Raw genomic sequence first — 22,609 nt, forward strand, 5'->3', positions numbered from 1 at the left:
TGACTCAGATTACGACTATCCGTCATCTGACATTGTAGGTCTATATCCCAAAAGACATCCTCAAAAAAGGGAAAAGGGCCTGTTTGTACAAAAATATTTATAACAGCTCTTTTTGTGGTAGCTAAGAACTGGAGACCAAGAATACACCCATCAATTGAGGAATTATTAAACAAGCTGTGGTATATGATTGTGATGGAATACTATTGTGCTATAAGAAATGACAAGCAGGATGATTTCAGAAAGACCTGGAAAGACTTACATCAATTGATGCAAAGTGAAGTGAAAAGGACCAGGAGAACATTGTAAACAGTTTAACAGCAATATTGTACAATGAAGAACTGTGAGTGACTTAGCTATTCTCAGCAATACAATGATCCAAGACAATATCAAAAAACTCATGATGAAGCATGCTATCTGCCTGCAAAGAAATAATTGATACTGTCTGAATACAAACTGAAACATGCTATTTTTCACTTTTTTCTTTCATTCTTTTTTTTATTTGAGTCTTCTTGTGCAAAATGGAAATGTTTTACATGGTTGCACATGTATAATCTATTTTGGATTGCTTACCGTCTCAGGGAAGAGGGGTGGGAGAGAGGGTTAGAAATCGGAACTCGAAGCTTTTTTTAATGTTTCAAAATTTGTTATAACATGTAATTGACAAGGAAAAATATGGACTTTCAATAAAATAGAGGACTTTCAAGCTTTCTCAGTGAAAAGACCAGAGCTGAATAGAAAATTTGACTTTCAAACACAAGAATCAAGAGAAGCATGAAAAGGTAATCAAGAAAAAGAACAAGAAAAAGAAATCGCAAGGGACTTACTAAAGTTGAACTGTTTTGTTTACATTCCTACATGGAAAGATTACGTGTATGATTCATGAGACCTCACTATTAGGGTAGCTGAAGGGAATATGCATATATATGTATATGTGTATGTATATATGTATATGTGTGTATGTATGTATATGTATATGTGTATGTGTATATATGGGGGGGGACAAGGTGAGTTGAAGATGTAGAGATGATATCTAAAAGAAATAAAATCAAATTAAGGGACGAGAGAGGAATATATTGAGAGAAGGAGAAAGGGAGAGATAGAATGGGGTAAATTATCTTGCGTAAAAGTGGCAAGAAAAAGCAGTTCTGTAGGAAGAGAAGAGAAGGCAGATGAGGGGGAATGAGTGAATCTTGCTCTCATCAGATTTGACCTGAGGAGGGAATACCATACACACTCAATTGGGTATCTTACCCCACAGGAAAGAAGGAGGAAGAAGATAAAAAAGGGGGATGATAGAAGGGAGGGCAGATGGGGGCAGAGGTAATCAAAAACAAACACTTTCAAAAAGGGACAGGGTCAAGGGAGAAAATTGGATAAAGGGGGATAGGTTAGGAAGGAGCAAAATATAGTCAGTCTTTCACAACATGAGTATTGTGGAAGGGTTATACATAATGATACGCATGTGGCCTATGTTGAATTTCTTGACTTCTTAGGGAGGGTGGGTGGGAAGGGAAGAGGGGAGAGAATTTGGAACTCAAAGTTTTAAAAACAGATGTTCAAAAACAACAAAAAAAAGTTTTTGCATGCAACTAGAAAATAAGATACACAGGCAATGGGGCATAGAAATTTATCTTGCCCTACAAGAAAGGAAGGGAAAAGGGGATGGGAGGGGAGTGGGGTTACATAAGGGAGGGCTGACTGGGGAACAGGGCAACCAGAATATACGCCATCTTGGAGTGGGGGGGGAGGGTAGAAATGGGGAGAAAATTTGTAATTCAAACTCTTGTGAAAATCAGTGCTGAAAACTAAATATATCAAATAAATTAAATTTTAAAAAATATGTAATTGGGAACAATAAAATATATAAAAAATAAGATTCTGTTCTGTGCACCGCCTTTTCTCTCTAGACCTTGGTAACCTCGTTTGTTCCTATAAGCTATACAGGTAACTTACAGATATATGTGTGTATATATACATATGTATATGTATATATATATATATATATATATATATATATATATGTATAGTCTGAGTTAGCATCTCAAACTCAATACATCAACTACAGAACTCATCACCTCTTAAAACCTTCCTCCAAAGTTCCCTACTTCCAACCTTACAAGAAAGTATTACCCTTTACCTACTCCATACAGCAGTCAAAATTCACTACTAGCTATTTCTCACTGTGGATATTTCCAAGTATGCTGGAACTGGGTCACACTGGCTTTGGGAGAGCCAATTGTTGAATTTTCAGTGTGAGATTTAAATTATGAATTGGCAAGCACTACAAATTAGGGCTTAACTTATTTTGTTGATAGTCTAGACTTAAGAAAGTGGTGTAGAAAATGTTGACAGTTAACACCTAAAATTGTGTTATGAACACTTTTTTTTGGAGACCTGGTTGTTAAACATCTTACAGCACAGCGCTACATCTCACTTTGTGTATTGGCACAAGCAGTCTCACATTCCCAAAGTATACACCCTTCTCTTTTCTCCCTTTCAGAATTTCTGTCTTTCAGGCTCAGTTCAGGTTCCATTTCTTCCATAAAGTCTTCCCTAAACCCCTCAGTGGCTACTATTTTTTCCTCCTCAAATCAAAATTTTACATTGTGTTGGACCATAGTTTAATAGTTTTATTATAGTTTTCTGAGCACACATTCTATCCCTCAGCTTTTCTGAGTACACATAGTGTCCCTAGTATGCTCCTTGAAAAAGGCACTGTTTGGGTTTGGGTTCTTGTATGCCCACTATCTATCACGGTGCTTTACACATAGTAGGAACCTAATGCTTGTTTGCCGAATTTAATTAAGTAATGTATTTCACCCCCTTATTTGGTGCCTTTAGGTTTGTAGACAAAGCATTTTCCTCATACAACCTTATGAAATGAATAGGACAATCACTCTTACCACCATGTTGCAAATGAGGAAGCTAGAGGTCAAAAAGATTTAATTCAATTAAATAAAAAACAGATTTATCAAGTGCCTACTATGTGCCAGTTACGCCACTGGATCCTAGAAATACAAAGATAAAAAGGAACCAATCCCCTTTCCCCAATAAGTTATTGCCTCCTGGGGGAAAATATCATGTATACAGAGAAATAAATGACATAAACAAAATAAAAACAAAGTCATTTCAGGGGTGGGGAAAAGAGCTCTACTAATACTGGGAGCATGAGGAAAGGCCCATGCTAGGAAATGGTACTTGATCTGAGTCTTGAAGAGAACTGAGAGATCTAAAGAGGCGGAGAGAACATTCAAGGCATGGGGTACTGCCTGGACAAAGGCGCAGAGGTAAGAGATACATATGTCCCTTCAAGGAAACTGCAAGTAGATTTGTTTGACTGGAACATAGAACGAAGAAAAGTAGTATGAAATTGGTCTGGAAAGATAGCTTGGTGCCACATTGGGAAGGCCTTCAAATGGCAAGCAGAGAAGCTCACAGTTCACCCTGTCGGCCTGGGGGAACCCTTGAAGCTTCTTGTGCAGGATACTAAGATGGTCTGACCTGTGCTTGAGGAATGGCAGCTGTGTGAATGAGGGAGAGGAGAGGGGAGAGGCTTGGGAGAGGTCAGCCCCTTAGAAAGCTACTGTAATAATGCAGAGGCCTGGACCAGTATGAGTAGAGAGAAAAGAAACAGATGTGACCAGTTGTGGGGAGGCAGAATCAAAAGAATTTGGCCACGAATTGGATAAAGGGGTTAGGGAAGAATGAGAAGTGAGGTTTTGAACCTGGGCAACAAAGACTATGATGGTACCTTCAGCTTATTCAAAGTTAAATGACATACTCAAGGACACACAATTAGTGCATTGAAGGAGCACTCTTTCCTCAACATCCTACTATCCCTTCAATAAATAATAACTTGCATTTTTGCATTTTATTTTAGTAGTATTTTATTTTTTCCAATTACATGTAAAGAGAGTTTTAAACATTCACTTTTATAAGACTTTGAGTCCCAAGTTTTTTTCTCTCTCCCCCCATTTTTGCATTTTTAGGTTACAAAACACTTTCCTCACAACAACCCTATGAGGAATATTTACATTTTCATGTACAATCCTTCTCTTTTCTGTGTAAATGGAAGTATTTACTTTATTTAGTGTTCGTTGAGTTCCAAAATTTTTTCAATTCAGCACCACAGTATCATTAACCTCCATTCTGCAGATGAGGAAATAGATGAGAGGTCAAGAGATTTGCCCAAAGTCAAGCGGGCAGGAAGGGGCAGAGCTAGAGTTCAACACAGGTCTTCCAGCTCCAAATTAAATGCCCTTCCCCAAGCATCCACCACAAACCCACCTTTTCCTCTTTCACAGCCACAACTTCCCTAAGCTTAAATACTCCCCTTGTTTCTGAGGTGACCAATCCCTCTCACAGATGAGTGAAGCCTGAGCCTTTGACGTGTGGGTCCAGTGATACTTAAATCTCTCTTCTTCTAGTCCACTCTAACTCTCTGTTAAAAGAAGTCAGGACAGGTTAACGGTTTCATTACTGGGAGCAGGAGTGGAGCCCAGACCTGCTTCAAGCCAGGGCGTCACCAGAGATTGGTGTACTTCCTACAGGCCCAGCTTCACAAAGCCCCTGAGCTCCCAATGCCAGGCCTGGACAAGCCTGCAAAGACCCACCCTGCAGCGAGATCCTGGGGAGCAAATGGAACCTCTTCTCTTCTGGCTACTGTCCACCAGGTGGCGCAGTCTTCACAAGAGGCCAGGTTGCTCAGGGATGCAGAGGGGTCGTTTGTTGCCTCTGGCATTGAGAGAAAGTCACTTTACGCTTTAGGAATATGAAGGAAAAGGAGGTCACATTCAAACCCAAGGTTATCATTGGATATCTAGGGTCCAAAACAATTGCCTCCATGCTTAAGGCAGGGGCAAAGGCAGCCTGCTGGCAGCTTGCTGAACGAGGAATTAGAGCACTTGTCCTATCTCTCTCTCTCTCTCTCTCTCTCTCTCTTTTTCTCTCTCTCTCTCTTTCTCTCTCTCTCTCTCTCTCTCAATGTGTCTCTGTCTCTCTGTCTCTGTTTCTCTGTCTCTCTCTGTGTCTCTCTGTCTGTCTCTGTCTCTCTATGTCTCTCTCTGTCTCTGTCTCTGTGTGTATGTGTGTGTCTCCATCTCTCTCTGTCTCTGTCTCTCTCTGTGTCTCTGTCTCTGTCTCTCTGTCTCTCTATGTGTCTGTCTCTCTGTGTGTATATGTGTCTCTCTCTCTCTGTCTCTGTGTCTCTCTCTCTCTCTCTCTCTCTCTCTCTCTCTCTCTCTCTCTCCCCCCCCCCCACCTACCCAAAACCTGAGTTTAAGGCTAAAATACAAATCACATATTTAGACATACATACATTTACACACACACACACACACACACACACACACATACACACACACACACACACACACACACCCATATAAGATTCTTGATCTCAAGATCCTAAGATCTTCTATGAGAATGCCTGCTTTAGGCTTTAGACAAAAGGACAATTCAAGAAAGTAGCCTTTACTTGGAGCTGGGTGGCGCTGGATCAGAGTATACCAGATCTGAAATCAGGAGGACCTGAATTCAAATGTAGCCTCAGATACCGACTAGTTCTGTGACCCTGAGCAAGTCACTTAACTGCTACCTGCCTCAGTTTCCTTATCTGTAAAGTGGGGATAATAATAGCACCTACCTCCCAAAATTGTTGTAAAGATTAAATTATTCAATATGTATAAAGTGATATATAAATGCTATTATTATTGGACAGGACAATGAAGTAGATTTCTCATACTTCTCTTTGCTTGCTGTTCTTGGCCTTTTATATGCTTTTCCTTTGCAATAACCTCTGCTTCCCAAATTGAACTCAAACCCTGACCCTACTTCTTCCTTTCTCTCCCCAGTGTTCAAATACCTAAGAGATCTAGTGGAAAGTGCTTTGACTTTGTAGTTCAGTGACCTGGGTTTGTTTCTAGTTCTACCACAGCATGGCTAAAAGACCTGAACCTTAACCAGCCACTTAACTCACCTGAGCCTTGGTTTCTCCACTTGTACCATTTTGTTCTTGTTCAGTCATTTTCAGTCATATCTGACACTTTGTGACCCCATTTAGGATTTTCTTGGCAGAGATACTGATTTGCCATTTCCTCCTCCATCTCATATTACAGATGAGGAAACTGAGGCAAAGAGGGCTAAGTGACTTGCTCAGGGTCACACAGTTAGTAAGTGTCTGAGGCCAGATTTGAACTCACGAAGGTGAGTCTTCCTGACTCCAAGCCCTGGCGCTTTGTCCACTGTACGACTTAGCTACCCCACTTGTATGATTGAGGATTTGTAAAAGTAGAAAATGTCAGCTCTAAACCACGCCTCTGCCTTCCTCCTACTCAGCACTACCACTGCAGGCAGCTGAAGCCCAAGCACTTAGGAAAACATAATGAGAACAAGTTTAATAGAGATAAATGCAAAGTGCCACAGTGAATTAAAACAATTGAGCGTACAAGTTCAGGGTGGGGTAGACAGCAGAAAGATCTGGAAGTTCTAGTAAACTGCAAAGTGACAGCAGTTCAATAGGGTGTCTTCATACTCTAAGATTCTCTATTTCAGGATAAAGGGGGCTTGGGTGTCATAGAAAACCAACTATGGCATTCCATGGATTTCAGAAAGCTGTGTGTAAAGAGAGGCTAGAGGAAGAAAAGAAGTTAAGGCTTGCAGGTATGATGGGGCAGCAAGCCAGCAGTCCTAAGACACTGGGCAAGTCCTTCATGCACTCAGCTTGTATGTGCTTCCCTAACTGCCATCCCTTTGAAAGGCATCATGGGAGGGTTGCTGAGGTATCGTGTAGAGGTTTCCAAGTCCCTTCTGCCCACTGCCTTGGAACAAATGTATTTTGTACCCAGGAGTTTGGGGCTGTGATAAAAGGATGGAGCTATGACTCTCTGAGAACATTCTCTGAGCCATTTCCCCACCATGATGGTATGTCTACCGCCAGTCACTGGACCCTGAAACTCAATGCTGAGTTGCTCCAATTCCATTGACGGAGTCCTCTGTTGGTCCTTTCATTTCTATAACCGTGATGTTTCAGCAGAATTCTCCTTCTTTATAGCTTACAGCTGCAAAGATTGTCAGTAAGAATACACTGACCAAAATGAAGGCATTGAATTAGAGGAAGAGAATGTCTTTGGATTCTTTGATTGGTGATACCCAGGAGGCAACTCCCATAATCCCTTATGGTCAGCTCTTCCAGGTCAATAAGGTTTCAGCACTTTACTTAAAAAAAGAAAGAAACCCGTGCTTCTGGCAGATACATTTAATATATTTGGCAGAGGAAAGGTGAGTTGAAGAATATTAAGAGGGTTGAAGGAAGAGACTTAGAAAAGAATTTCCAGAAGTGACATGGAGCTGTAAAAGAATTATGGATTCTGAGAGCTAACAGGGCCCTTGGAGTTCATCTATAGATATAGATATCATCATTTAATGATGAGTACACTAAGGCCCAGAGGGGAAAGCTTTGCATAGTGGAAAGAGGACTGGATTTAGAAATAGAAGAAAGACTTCGATTCAAATACCAGCTCCAATGTAACCTTGGGCACGTTGCCTTTTTGGAGCCTCAGTTTCCAGTGAAATGTGGAAATGTGCTGTAAGCTGCACCATCTACGCCACAAGCATCTTTGAGGCGAAGGCTTCATGAGCCGTATTGTGCTATGGAAATGTGAGTTATTGCTAACGTGGTTACTATCATTCCTGTTGACGCTGTTGTCACTGTCCCAGCTCACACAGCCGGGTCTCTAGCAGAGCCTGGTACTCCTGATTCCTCCTTCAGGTCTTTGCCATGTCACCACACTGTCTCTCTGGTTTAAATATTTCCCCTAGGCTACATAACTAATTCTCACTATCACTGGGAAAAAATGTTTAAAAGCAGGGGGAGAAAGGGGCAGCTAGGTGACACCATAGTGCACAGAGCCCCGAGGCCCAAAGTCCAGAAGACTCATCTTCCTGAGTTCAGATCTGACCTCAGACACTTGCTAACCGTGTGACCCTGAGCAAGTCACTTAACTCTGCCTCAGTTTTCTCATTTGTAAAATGAACTGGAGAAGGAAATGGCAAAACTACTCCAGCATCTTTGCTAAGAAAACCCCAGAGGGGGGGTCACGAGTCAGACACGGCTGAAAAATGACTGGACAGTAGTCACTGAAAAAAAAAAAAAGACTTACAACCTGATCAGCTGAGTTCAGCTTAGAATCATGAGAAATGGAAGAGAATCACAGTTCACCTCTCAGAGCTTCAGTTTACTCATCTGTAAAGTGACAGAGTTGGACAAGATGACTTCTAAGGTTCCTTCCAGTTCTAGACCTATGACTCTATGATCCTATGAATCATCTAGACAAACCTGCCAACCAAAAGAAAAGATCTTTGTGAGTATTTCTTTCACAGGTTCCTACAGCTTGAATAACTCTAGTGACAGGGAACTCACTACCTTAGGAGAAAACAGTTCACTATTTCAAAAGATGTTCCATTCCACTGTTGGACAGCTCCTTCAACGCTAAGTGACTCCCAACCTGCAGCGGACCCCTAGGAAGTGGTGGGCTTATCTATGCACCAAACATTGTCTTTTTGATTTTTATTTAGCTGGATCAAAATATGTAATGTGACTCAGTGTATAATAAATAAACATACCTTCTGGAGACTGAATAAGCATTTTCACATATATAATTATGATTTTTCAAATTTATGCAGATGACATACTTATTAAATTACAAATTAATTTAAAAGAATTACTGGATTCATTGTAGCTTTTTTCCCTCATTGTTTATTTTCTTAATCAACAACCCTCATCATACAACTATTCTCATTCGGAGGTCAACAAAATTTCTTGTCATTAAAAGGGGATCTTCATGCTCACAAAGGTTGGGAGCTACTAAACTAAGCCTTAGAGATTTCCTTCTTATATTTAACCAAAATCAGGCCTAGCTGTCATTGCCTCCACTCTGATGTTAGTTTAGCTGTGGGGTTAAACTGACATCTTAGTATATATGTGTCAATAGTCACATATACCAAGGCTATTTGCATTTTCAGCCTTATTTCTAATTGCCAACAGAATCCTCCTTGACGCATAGTTATGGCAGCCAAAAATAAGTTAAGATTGGCTACTAGGTGATTAATTTTTTGACCAAATTCTATCTTAGGTCATATTAATAGAAGCATAAAGACAATGTCCTGAAGGAGGGTGGTGATAGCTCCATTGTCCTCAAAACTAGTCAGACTGGAGAACTGGGTCCCATTCTGGAGGCCATTCTGGATGTTGACTAGCTGAAGTATATCCAGAGAAGTGGGGGAGATGGGGCAGGATGGTAAGGACACTGGGAACCATGCCATGCAAGTATCTGTTGAAGGAATTGGGCATCTTTAGCCTGAAGAACAGATGTAGAGACAACATGATCTTTCTTTAAATATTTGAGGGGCTATGATGGGAAAGAACAAATAGACTTCTTCAATTTGTCCCCAAAGGTGAAGAGTAGGAGTAATGGATGGAAGGAAGCTTCAGGGAGCAGATTCAGGCTGTATAGAAAGGGGAAACTCCCCTAGCCTAAGAGGTAAAATTGAAACTGTCCCAAGGTAAAATGGTAGTTTCCCAAGCAGAGGCTAGATGACAGCTTGCTAAGGAAACAATCCTGCTCAGGTAAGAGTTGAACTTGGCAACTTCTGAGATCCCATACATCTCTGAAATTTTATGATCCTATAGTGTTGGGAGATAGAACACTGTTTTTTTAATTAGAAGGCCAGAACCACACCCTCACTTCCACCCAGAACTTCCATACCATTCCAGCTACTGTGTCTAAAATGCCCAGAGCTTGCTTTTCATTTGAAATAAAGTTGCACCTTATATTATAATACCCTTTGAACCAGCTATTCCACTACCAGACGTATATTCAAAGACAATATAATAGATAGATAATATATAAATATATCCAATATAAAAGAAAATATTTAGAACAATACTTTTTGTCATAGCCAAAAAAGGAAACAATTAGTTTCCACTGATTGAGAATTGGCTCAACAAATTTTAATATACAAACATAATCCAATATCATTGTGCTAAAAGTAATGATGAACGTGAGGAATTCAGGATTCAGGAAAACATGGGAAGAGCTGAACGAATTAATGCTGATGGAAGAAAACAGAATGAACCAAGAAAATGAATGTACACAATGACTGCAGTAATGTAAATGAAAACAACATGAGAAGGCAGATGAATTCCAAGTAATTGCAGTGATGAGTCTTGGTCCTGGAGAACAGAGAATGAAACAAATGTCCCACTTCTTGGTAGACAGGTGGGGGACTGGAGAGCGCAATGATGCATCCACTATCAGACACAGGTGCCTTGTTGTTTGATTTTGCTTAACTATTTTTCTTTGTTACAAGGGAGTGTTCAATAGGAGACAAGGGGACATCAGGAGATGACTGTCATGTCTATTTTTAAAGACATCAATAAAACATTTTTAAATAAAAATAAAAGTCAGAATGGATTTACATCTCTGGCTTCCCCTCAATCTACCAAGCATGAGATTCTGCTACAGAAAATTAGATTACTCTGACAGGATGTATCATTCAAATTTGATTCAGTGCAGTTCTTCCCCAATATTTTCCTGGCTCTAGGAGTTAAGTTTAAAAATCCATGATTTCAAAAGTCAAGTGTCTGCTAAATATCACTAAATGTTACCTTCTCCATCTAAAGGACCGCTATAAAGCCTAGGGAAATGTTATAGACCTTGGAGGTATTTGTTTTGTCTAGGGAAGAAATGGTTATGTAACCAGCTCTGCAGAGATGATATCCCCCAACCTCAGCCACTAATTAAGGAGCTCCCCCAGAGCGGTCCTCCTATTGTTATTGGTCATTTTCCTTCACCCTAATCTTATAATTGGGCAGCTAGGTAGTGCAATAGATAGATCACTGGGCTTGGAATCAGGAAGACTCATTTTCATGAATTCAAATCTCACCTCAGGCACTTACTAGTGACCCTGGGCAAGTCACTTACCCCTGTTTGCCTTAGTTCCTCATCTGTAAAATGAACTGGAGAAGGAAATAGCAAACTATTCCAGTATCTTTGTCAAGAAAACCCAAATGGGGTCACAAAGAGTTGGACACAACTGACACAACAGAAACAACAATCTTATCAGAGAAATAGTTCACCACTGATTTCACCATCTTCAATATCACCAACCTCTATCGAGGCACTGGACCCACCCCATGCCCCTGTCCCCAGACCTAGAAAAGACAGGAACACCAGGGAAGGACTAACAGAAGATAAGGAGCACAAGTCTCCCCTGACCAATTTGTCATGCTCTTGGAGGACACTGGCTATCTCCAGAGCTGTTTGATATCAAGGCGGAAGCTGCAACTTTCCTCATCTTACATGAACAAGGAAAGAAAAGAGAGGTTGTGTGGTATGAGCAGCCCTGGGCTTTGAGTAGAATGACTTCAGTTCAAATACCTCCTCTTCTACTAGCTGTGCAACCTTGGGTAAATCACTGCTTCTCAGGGCCTTCATTTCTTCATCTGCAAGATGAGTTTGGGCTTGGATTCGATGACCTCTAAATTCCCTTCCAACTCATAAATCTTGAGTTGTAAAGAACCCTAAAGATGATCGAGTACCACCTTCTCATTTTACAGATGAGGAAACTGAGTCAAGAGACATTAAGTGATTTACTCCAGGTTGAACAGGTTATAGCAGAATGAGGATTGGAACTCAGGGGTGTGCTGGTGAATGTTTAACGATCTGAGGTGTCTCCGGGGAGAAAAATTACGTAAGGCACACTTTTTAGCTTAGTCTGCATTACTAACATTTTCCCATCAATTTCTTATGTCTAGACAATCAACAAAATTCAGGCATTCAAGCCCTGATCTGTATCATTGGCTGATTTCCAGTGTGAACACTCAGTTGGCAGGGCCAGTTCAGTTCTGTTCCTGCCACACTCCTGGTTGGAACCCAAGTCCTCTGTGTCTAAAACCAACACTTATTCCACTAACCCACAGAATGTTCTCATTACTCAGACAAGGACCAAACCCATCATAGTCAGATGAGGTCCTTTTAGCAAATAGAAAAGTTCCATCTCAAGGGTGGTGCCCATCGAGTAATCTTTGGCACTATGAGATAAAAAGCCTTCAGACTCTATTAAAGGAACTTCTGAGAAAAGGAGGCAAAGGGTCAGACTGTACCCTTTCTGACCCAATGCCCAGGTAAAACATCGACCTCTGCTTCCATTCCTTACCAACTGCCTAAGTTCATTTTCATCCCACCCTTCCTATTTCCTTGCTATCTAGCCTGCTCCTATAGGTGTATCCTGTCCCCTACTCCCAACCTACTTTCTACCTCTTCCTTTGGAAATTGAAATCAAATCAATACTACCTTTGCTGCTGGAAAGGCAAGGGTGTACTAGAGTCAGCTGAAAGGGCTTGAGAAAGCCAAATGTTAAATTTTCAATGTGAGCATTTACACCTCAGAAATCAGCAAACACTGCAAATCAGGGTTTGACTTACTGTTTTCATTAATGATGCAGATTAAACTTAAAAGTGTGTCATGCAGACATTGTTTTCTGGAGAGCTGGTTGTTTACATTTACTATCACACCCTCGTGGAAAGGTTATGTTAAACAATTCCTGTGTGATTCCATTCAACATACCTGTTACTTCCCAAATCAAAATGTCCTTCCCTAGCCACCATTTCCATAGATAGAGATAGATAGATAGATAGATAGAAATATATGATTATATATTTCTTCAATTTTTTTAACATATCTACCCAGATACAATGTAAGCTCCTTAAAGGCATAGACTGTCTCCCCTTTTGTATTTGTATCCCTAGCATTTAATATAGTACTTAGTATACAGTAATTGCTTAATAAGTTTTTTCATTCTTTCTATTGCACAGAGATTCAAAGGGAGGAAAATGGATTTTCCACAAGGATGACAAGAATACCTAAAAGAAATGAAGCTAGAACCAAAAAGTAAAAACAAAAACTCTGGCAGAAAAAATTGGAAAAAGAATAAGAATTTTAGAAGAAAAAGTAGGAAGCCTTACCCAAGAAATGGAATCCTTGGAAAGCAGAATAGACCAAACAGAAATTAATAAGTCTATCATACAGCAAGAAATGTTAAAAAGAATCTCAAAAGATTCAAAAGATAAAAGAAAATGAAAGATATCTGCTATCGAAAAGTGCTTAGCTCTTCTCTGGTCTTACTGGGGTTACAAACACAAAGATTAAGAAACAGAAACAGGTCAGGATTTACTCCTCACTCGAACAGGAAGAAAAACTTAATGTTACTTGTCAGGAGTGATAAGCTCTTTACCTGCTCTTGGAGATCTGCCTTAGAATGCTTCCCTTCTCTGAAGTAGCCAGTCCTGACTCTTGCCTCAGGTGAGTGTCAGGATTCTTAACCTGGGGCCCAGGAACTTGGGTTTTTAAAAAAGTATTTTAATATCTATATTTCAGTATAATCGATTTTCTTTGCAATGCTCTATATTTTATTTTATTCACTTAAAAACATTCTGAGAAGGGGTCCATAAGCTACACCAGACTGCCAAAAGGGTCCATAACACATTAAGAACCCCTGATCCAATCCCTCCCTTCCTTTTACAGATGAGAAAACTGAGGTTCAGAGAAGGTTCATTGTGCCCAATGTCGCACTAATAACTAAACAGCCAAGCCAGAGTTCACAGGATCATAGGTTTAACCTGGAAGAGATCTTAAAGATCATACAAGCCAGGTCCCTCCTTCACCTGCATTTTACAAGTGAGGAAGCTGAAGCTGAAAAAGACTAAGTGACTTCCCTGGGTCATTTAGCTTTTAACTATCAAAGGCTGTCCACTCCAAACCAGATCTTCCTGACTCAAAGTCAAATGCCCACCCACCACATCATGTTGCCTCTCAGGTTCCCTGAGTGAAATGCATCATTCCTTTCACCACTCCAAGCTTCTCGAAGGTGAGGACAAAGTTAGCTTAGCAGAATATGTATAGTTCCTAAGATAGTGCACAGGATAGACCCCTGGACATAAAGGTATCGAAAAGTTTCTGAATAATTCAATGACATCCACAAAGGGGAATGAGAGAGGGGCTGGGGAGGAGGTGTCCGTGTAAAAGACCTGTACTAGATTTAGAGCTAAATTGTGTAAGTGAATGACTAGGTATGTCAGTAGGTTTCCAGTGTAGAAACATTACAGCTGCATGTACGTGACCAATATGTGAGCCTAGAAGGGGGAGGGTAGAAATGAGTATGTGAGCTGGCTCTGTGTGTGTGTGTGTGTGTGTGTGTGTGTGTGTGTGTGTGTGTTGCATGCACACTGACATCTGAAACCTGCCTAGACATGTCACAGCCTAAAATAGATGTTAACACATCAACCCCTCTCTGGCGATAGCAGCGGTGGTAGCAGAGGCGGCAGCAGCAGCAGCAGCAGCATCAGAGGGGGCGGCAGCAGCCGCAGGAGGTGGAGGAGGAGGAGAGAGAGAGACATGGCTGTCTGGTTGGCTTTGCCTGCGCCCATCCCTGAGAGCTAAGACGTCCAGCCTGGAAAGAGGTAACTGAGGTTGGGTGCCTTTCCCGCTCTTCTGGGTGCTGGGCTTTGGGATGGGGCAGACAGCTTGGGGACCATGGGAGAAAGGGGAAGGGGGCATGTGGGAAAAGAGCACGGAGAATGTTTTGTTCCTTTCCCTCACTCTCCTCCCTCCCAGCGTCTGAGATGGCAGGGGTTGTGGGTCTGCCATGAACCTGTTACAACAGCAGCAGCCCAGGGACGGAGAAGGGGTGGAGGAGGGGAAGAGACAGACCAAGAAACAGAGAGACCAACAGACAGACAGACAGGCACGCAGACACAGAGACAGAGAAGAGACAGAAGGGAGAGAGAGGGGGACAGAGATAGGCACAGAGACGGCGACAGAAACAGAGAGTTGAAGACAAGGAACCCCTCAGCCTGGCTTTATCCAGAGGTTAGAAATGAAGAGTGTGTCCAGGGATGGGGTTATATATCCAGGGGAGTCATACAATGCTCCTTTCTTGTCCTGGCTCCCCATTTCCTTCCCCCAGCCATAAACTCACCTTCCACCCACAGCTAAGGAAAAAAGGCCGCATGGGGGTTGGGGGCCTTCAGGCCTCGGAAGTGGGAACAGAGACCCATTATCCTGGCTGCTGGGCTTCATTTCCCACTCCTTCCAACTCACTTGGTGGGAGAACAACCGTCGGTCCCTAAAGAGCCTAAATTCCAATATCCCTCCCTAACCCTTTCCCTTTCCTGATCCCTCCACTTCATGGTAGTATTATGGGAAAAGCTCCGTTTTGGAAGTCCGAGAAAGGACCTGAGTTTTGAATCCCAAGCTCTGACACTACTTATGTGACCTTGGACAAATTACTTAAGCTCTTTGGGCCTCAGTTTTTTTCCTCTGTAAAATGACAGAATTGGACTCAATGGTTTCTCTGACCCTTTCTAACTAGCCATTCTCAGCTCCTATGAATGACACCTACAAATAAAGAAGCAATCTGCTTCTCTGACCCAATGGGTAGGCGGGGTACAGGGAGCAGAAGAGGATTTCTCAGCTCAGGGTAACCCAGGGTGCTTGGGAGAGAGTTTCAGAGATCAGAGAAAATAAGGCCTTCTCTTTCTGCTCTGAAAAACCAGCCTGTTGCTGAGTTCTGGGCCCTGGCTCCTTCCTGGTCATAGGAAGGGAAGGATGGTCCAGGCTGGGAAAAGAGGATACTCGGGGCATTTGTTAGCCCTGCCTTCCCAACAATCAACAAGCATATAATAAGTGCCCACAATGCGTCAGGCACTGCTGTAGAAGCTGGGATTAGAAATTAAATAGTGCCTGATCTCAAGGAGTTCACAGTCTATCAGGAAAGACAGCTTGTGCCTGTATGAGTCTATTCAGAATCCATACAAAATAACCACAAGGTAGTTTAGGGAGGGAGGGTGCTTGCATCAGGAAGATCTAGAAAGGCTTCATGTTGAAGGCAGCACCAAGCCAAATCTTGAAGGAAGCAAGGAATTCTCAGAGGTAGAGCTAAAGAGGGGATGACTGCAAATGCAAAGGCATCACCTGCAGGGGTGGGGAACCTGTGGCCTCAAGGCCACATGTGGCTCTCTAGGCCCTCAAGTGCAGCCCTTTGACTGAATCCAAACTTCACAGAACAAATTCCCTTAATAAGAGAATTTGTTCTATAAAATTTGGACTCAGTCAAAAGGAAGCACCCGAGGACCTACAGGGCCACATGGGGCCTCAAGGCCTCAGGTTCTCCACCCCTGGACTAGGGTCCAGTGGCCAAGCCTCTGATTGACAGTGGTCTGCTGACTCCCTTTTCCAGCCCACAGTTTAATCCCTCTTCCCCTAGAGGCAAATAGCCTAACACTGTGCCTTGAGACCAAGGGTGGCTCCTGCCAACTTACAGAATCACAAAATCTCAGAGGCTCAGGTCAATCCAACCCAAGGCACTTTAGCCTCTAATGGTTCGAGCTCCTGGAAAACAGTGTCTTTCTTTCCTTGCCTTTCTTGACATCTCCAGTGTTTAGCACAACGTCTGGTACATAGTAAGCATTTAATAAATTCTTGTTGACTGACTCCCTGACAAGAGGCCTCGATTGGATCCCTGTTCTCCCACTTATTACCCATGCAGCTCTCCCAGACTGGCCTAGCACAGAGGCATTCTGAGCTGTTGAAGCCTAGAAATTATAGCTGATGTTTATAGTACATTAGAATGAGTAGAGAGCATCAGAGCAGAGTAGTGGACAGAGAGCTGGCCTTGAAGCCAAGAAGACCTGGATTGAAGACCTGCCTGAAATATACTGACTGTATGACCCTGAGCCAGTGACTTAACTTTGGGCAACTCTCCAAGACTCTAAACTGAAGGGAAGGGGCCAACCTACAGGGAGTTTCTTCAGGCAAGAGTTGCCCATACGAATGAAATCATAGGTCCAGTCCTTATTCGATGTATGGTGTTTTACATTCGTTATCTCATTTGATTCTCATAACAGCCCTGGAGGGGTAGGTACTCCAAATTATTATCCCCATTTTACAGAGAAGGAAACTGAGGCTAGAGGTAGCTAGGTGGTACAATGGTTAGAGAGCTGGGCCTGAAGTGAGGAAGACTTGGGTTCAAATCTAGCCAAAGATACCTTGCTGGCTGTGGCAGTCGATTAATTTCTGTCTACCTCAGCTTCCTCAACAGTAAAGCAAGGATAATAACAGCACCTACTTGGAAGGGTCATTGTGAGGTCCAAAGGAGACAATAAACACTTTCCCCCTCCCTTCCTTTCCAAGAGGGAGACAGTTGTCTGTGGCCACACAGGCTTGCAGCAGAGCTGGAATCTCTTAAAATATTGCAAAATGCATTCAGTCTTCATTACTATTGTTACACATTCTCCCTCCCCTGAACCATGTCCTGACCTAAAGGTTTCTATCAAACTTAGGATTTCTTCTGACATTTTCTCTCCCCTAAACTGTGCTGGGGTTGCCTAAATGAATGATGAATGATGAATGATGCCAGGCTGGCACAACCTCATCATCAGCCTCTCCCACTCATTAACTCATTCTACAAACCTTTATTGAGCTCTTTGCTATTCCCCAGATGGCCGTAGCACCCACATCCAGAGGGCCCCTGATTCTTCACCACTCCCAAAGGCCCCATCGTGGCCTTCTGTGTTGTGACCACAAAGGGCAAAAACGGGTTAAGGCAGCCCATCCCCTCAGAGACCATGCAGGTCTGTCATGTCCCATAACCCCAGCTGCTATCCATCTCTGGATGTGTCCCATATCCTCCCCTCCATCCCCAACCCCCAACCCCTACCTCACACACACACACCCTAAGTTCCCTGACTGCAGTCTGCCAGACAGAGCCCGTTGCTCACAAACTGGCAAGAGGCCCAGCACTGGGCACCTGCCACCAAGGCCCTGTGGGCGTGTGTGTGTGTTTGTCTGTGAGTGATTGGGGTGGGAGGGGAGCGGGAATCCGGGAGCCCAGCTGGGCAGTGCCGTCTCCCGTAAACAAGGACATGTGACTCTCCCCATATCCCTGCCGGCAGAGCCAACGAAATGAGCCGGGGAAGGCTTTGTCGATTAAGGAAGAGGGAAAGGAGGGGAAAGCAGGTCCCTGTGGTAAGGACAAGGGCCACTTTCCCTGTCTCTTTCTTGAGCAGGTCCTCTCCAAGGAGCAACACAGGTGGCAGGGAGAGAGGGAAGCTGCTTCAGCGTTGCTCAGGTGTATCTCCCAGCCCCAGCCTCCTTCCAGCAGCAGCAGCAGCAGCAGCACCAGCAGCAGCAGCTAACCTGCCCACGGAGGAGGTGCTGCCACCACTCCCTGGGATGTGTCCTGGCAACTGGCTCTGGGCTTCTATGACGTTCATGGCCCGATTTTCCCGGGGTGGCTCCCGGTCACCTGCCCGGGCTGGGGGGCACCTGGAGGACACAGCCCCTGTTCAACATCCCCTCCTCAGTGTCTTTGAATTGGAGAGGCTCCTCTTCACCGGCAAGACTGCCTGTAACCATGCAGATGAGGTCTGGCCAGGCCTCTACCTTGGAGACCAGTATGTACCTAGAAAGCTCACACTAGTGGGCTATGTCTATTCGTGTGTCTGTCCCAGGGCGGGAGGAAAGAGCTGGGTCGTGCTGGTGACTTGTTTTTGAATGGGTCGTGGAGGGCAGGGGCTAAGTTGGCTGTGCATCTCTGGGCCTCGGTTTCCTCATTTGCAAAATGGGGAGGTGGGATGAGATGATTTCTAAGGTCTTTTCCAGTTCCAGATCCTAAGATGGTATGATCCTGGATGGGGAGGGGAAGGAGAATGAGATTGCCCTTCATGCACACACCTCACTTGCCTGGGGTTCAGTTTAAGTGATGTCTCCCCTGACCTTTCCTAGGTTGGATATGGCTCCAAAAGGCTGGTACAATGACCTGGGCCCTTCGGGTGGGGTAGCAGAACCAAGACTAGGTAGGGATAGACAAGGGCATGGTACACAGGTGAATACAGTGAGGGGCACTTTAAGAATAGTGCCTTTTTTAAATGCCCATGTTTGTAACACTGGAAAATCCTACTCTCCAAGGCTATAACTATCTATCTTGTGAAAAGTCAAGTCTATCAGGTTTATGGGTTTGTGCTGAAGATCCAAACCCTCCGGTGAATGATAACATAATTTTCAAACCTTACACCTTGCCGGGGCACAAAAATGTCTTGGCACTGGGAGGTATGGATGTAGAAAGGAAGGGAAGGAGGTGCAGGGGTGTTCTTGGGAGACGTGAACAGAAGTGGAATATTAAACTAGTAATCACCGGTCCTAAGTTCCAATCCTAGACCTCATACTTTGGGACCTAGTCTGTGAAATGAGAGGTCTCTTCAAGTTGTAAATCTATAAACCTAATCTATAAATTGGATAGAGTCAGGGCAAGCAAGCAGTGAGAAGAACAGCAAAAACAGCAGATTTGTGCTGAAATGGCCAGGGAGGACAAAGACAGATCTAGGGCTGAACCTGGAAATAAAGGATGAGGCTCAGAGGAAACCAAATGGAACTGAAATCAGAGTCAGGGTAGGCAGAGGCACGAGCAGAGACTGGAATTGGAGAGTGTAGAGGGGAAATTTGGGTTGGCACCAAGAATGGTTGGGACAGACAAGGAGAAGGAGGTCAAATGAGGGAAGCTGTGTCGTATAATGGAGAGAGCGTTAAGCCTGGGTCAGGAATCTGACCCAAGCCCTTGTCCCAATTCTACAACTAACCAGCTGTGTGGCCTTAAGCAAATCATAGGATCAGGCATAAAGAGCTAGACCTTAGAGATCATTTAATCCAATGCCCTTATATTATAGAGCAAAGCTACTGAGGACAGGAAAAGTTAAATGACTGGACCAAGGTCAAATGGTAGTAAGTTCCTTTTAGCTCTAAATCTACAACCCTGTGAAGCGTATGGAGTGAGAATGAGTAAAATAATCAGAGGATTCAGACTCAGCTGCTCTGACTCCAAATCTAGCATTCTTTTCCCTGCAGCACCCTGGCTTCTCTGGGCCTCAATTTCTTTATCGGTAAAATAAGGGGGTTTTATTAGATGATTTCTAAGGCCTCTTTCCAGCTCTAATGTTCTGTAATTAGGCTTGAGTAACAAACTGGAATTAGGGATAGAATAATAATCTGGGAGGGGAGGGGGTAATTATTCCCCCTTCTTCCTCCCTCTAACTTCATTTCCCTCCAGGGACATAGCTGCCAACAGACGGGAGCTGAGCCGGCTGGGCATCACCCATGTGCTCAATGCCTCCCACAGTAAGTGGCGGGGAACACCTGAGGCCTATGAAGGGCTGGGTATCCGATATCTGGGTGTGGAGGCCCATGATTCACCTGCCTTTGACATGAGCATCCACTTCCAGCCAGCTGCGGATTTCATCCACCGAGCACTGAGCAGGCCAGGAGGTAGGACAGGAAGCTGGGGAGGGGTCTGTACACACTCTGCCTTCCCATTCATGTACTTCTCCCTGGTCAACATTCATTTGTGCTTGCAGGGAAGATCCTGGTGCATTGTGCAGTAGGTGTGAGCCGCTCAGCTACCCTGGTCTTGGCTTACCTCATGCTCTACCACCAGCTCACCCTTGTGGAAGCTATTAAGACCGTCAAGGACCATCGAGGCATCATCCCCAACAGGGGCTTTCTGAGACAGCTCCTGGCGCTGGACCGCAGGCTGCGGCAGAGCCGGGAGGCATGAGGTGCCTGGGAAGGGGCCTGGTGAGTGGGTCCCCAGCTCCCAACTAGAGAGCTGGGGACCAGGAAGCAGAAAATAGGAGGCCCAGATAAACCATCCTCCCCTCCAAGAGGGAGAGTGCTAGTGCTGAGCCCCAACTCGTTGTCCCCATTGGTTCAGATGGGCGTAATGATGGCGATGGAGATTTGTGATGAGTGGGCTTATGTAAGGGCTAGCTCCATCAGAGGCAAGCCAGGTAAAGAAGAGAGACAACAAAGGCAGATCCAGAGGAGTCAGAATTCCCTGGATTCCAACTCAGACTCTGCCTGTGGCTCAAAAGGGAAGTGGACAAGTCCCTTCTCCTCTCTGCCCAAGCTCCCCTCTCCTCTGTCTTATTTGAAAATGGGAGGATTGTGCTTGGACCACTTCCACACAGAGATGTAGGGACAATGGGTAAGGTGGTATAAAAAAAAGTGTGGGGAACTCGGCTGAGACATGAAGGAAACATACCCAGGCTTGTGTGTAGGTAATGTGCTTGTGTTGAGTTTTGACACAGTGCTCAAGGGTACCGCTCACAGCTGTAAAATGGCAGACATGCATGACTGGGGGTCTTGAGAAAAACATATTCCCAGTAGACAAGTGGATATAACAGGAAGAATAAAGACGGTGAACAAAAAAATAGAGTCTCATTAAATCATTATCCCTCCAGGAGGCATTAAAGGTCCTGAACTTCTCTCCTCAGGATCCTAAATGGTCATTACATGTGAAAAAACCATCTTCTGCTTTGGCCTAAGACAACCATATTCATTCCAAAGCAGAAGAAAAAAATTAAATGGCACATGATTTTAGAGAGGAAAGGAAGTCGAGGAAAATCTGACTTGTGGCCATTTGGTGGCCAGGGCAAGGAACAAAAAGGATTTAGTTTCAGGAGTGGAGGCCAGAACCAGCCTGAAGCAAAATTGTAAAGCAGGCAAAGATGGTTTTTTCCCAACTTTCCATCTCCCCAAGTGTCTAGCACTCTCACGCTTCTCTGACGCCTTCCAGTAACTGAGGTAGAGTCATAGCAGAAAGAGGCTACCTGGCTTAGTGCATAGAGCAATGAATTTTCTTTTGAAGCCCCCCACACACACACACACACATGTGCTGACTGTGTGATCCTGGGCAAGTCATCTAAGCTCCCTGAAATTCATTTTCCTCATCCCTAAAATGGAGATAACAATGATTGCGAGGATCAAGTGAGATGCTACCTTTAAATAGAGTTGCAAACCTTAAGGCATCATTTGGGCAACCTGGATACTTGTTCCAACTCTACCACCAGCCATCGTATAATTGGTTTAATTGTTTGCCCCTCTGGACCTCAGTTCTTTCATCTGTAAAATGAGACAGTTGGACTAAAAGATAACTGACATTTATCTAGTGCTTTGAAGTTTGCAAAAGCCTTTATAGGGTAACCCCCAAAAACCTAATAGCATCTTAGACTCTGTGCAGAGGTGCAATATCTGGGACTAGAAGGGTGATATCACCACCATACTCCACACTGCTTAGAGCACACTAGGAGTATTATGTTGAGTTCTGGAGGCCACATTTTAAGGAGCATATTGACAAGCAAGGGAGCATTCAGGGGAAAGCAACAAAGATAGTTAAAGTGTTCAAGGTCACCATATAAAAAGATCAGTTGAAAGTGATGGGGGTATTTAGCCTAAAGAAGAGGAGGGAATGATAGTTAGCTGTCTTCACATCTTTGAAGGACTGTCATGTGGAAGAAGGATGAGATTTGTTTGTTCTGTTTGGTTCCATAGGATCCATGGTTGTAAATTATAAAGTCAGTTTCATCTCAATGTAAAGGAAAACTTCGCAATTACAGCCGCACAAAAGTGGAATGGTATGCCTTGCTACGTTATCATAGAAAGGACACTAAATTTGGCCTGGAAAACCTTAGATCAAAATACTGATCCTCCCGCAAGTTCAA

At 43.6% G+C, this 22,609-nt stretch overlaps 1 protein-coding gene across 1 annotated transcript; it reads left to right on the forward strand.

Annotated features, from left to right (window-relative positions):
• Positions 1 to 14,176: 14,176 nt before the first annotated feature.
• On the forward strand, positions 14,177 to 21,319 carry DUSP26 (dual specificity phosphatase 26). Its single transcript, XM_036748384.1, has 4 exons — positions 14,177 to 14,518; positions 18,125 to 18,511; positions 20,161 to 20,375; positions 20,465 to 21,319. The coding sequence occupies exons 2-4, from the start codon at positions 18,291 to 18,293 to the stop codon at positions 20,662 to 20,664; spliced, it is 636 nt and encodes a 211-aa protein (XP_036604279.1). The 5' UTR covers positions 14,177 to 14,518; positions 18,125 to 18,290; the 3' UTR covers positions 20,665 to 21,319.
• Positions 21,320 to 22,609: the final 1,290 nt, after the last annotated feature.

Source organism: Trichosurus vulpecula, chromosome 3, assembly GCF_011100635.1.
Source record: "Trichosurus vulpecula isolate mTriVul1 chromosome 3, mTriVul1.pri, whole genome shotgun sequence".
Lineage (NCBI taxonomy): Eukaryota > Metazoa > Chordata > Mammalia > Diprotodontia > Phalangeridae > Trichosurus > Trichosurus vulpecula.

Bases quoted from the DNA above. Each gene is read 5' to 3' on its own strand.
- DUSP26 (XM_036748384.1), top strand. From the start codon at position 18,291: ATGTGTCCTGGCAACTGGCTCTGGGCTTCTATGACGTTCATGGCCCGA. The intron at 18,512-20,160 runs GTATGTACCTAG...ATTTCCCTCCAG, and splicing joins GGCCTCTACCTTGGAGACCA to GGACATAGCTGCCAACAGAC. The intron at 20,376-20,464 runs GTAGGACAGGAA...TTGTGCTTGCAG, and splicing joins AGCACTGAGCAGGCCAGGAG to GGAAGATCCTGGTGCATTGT.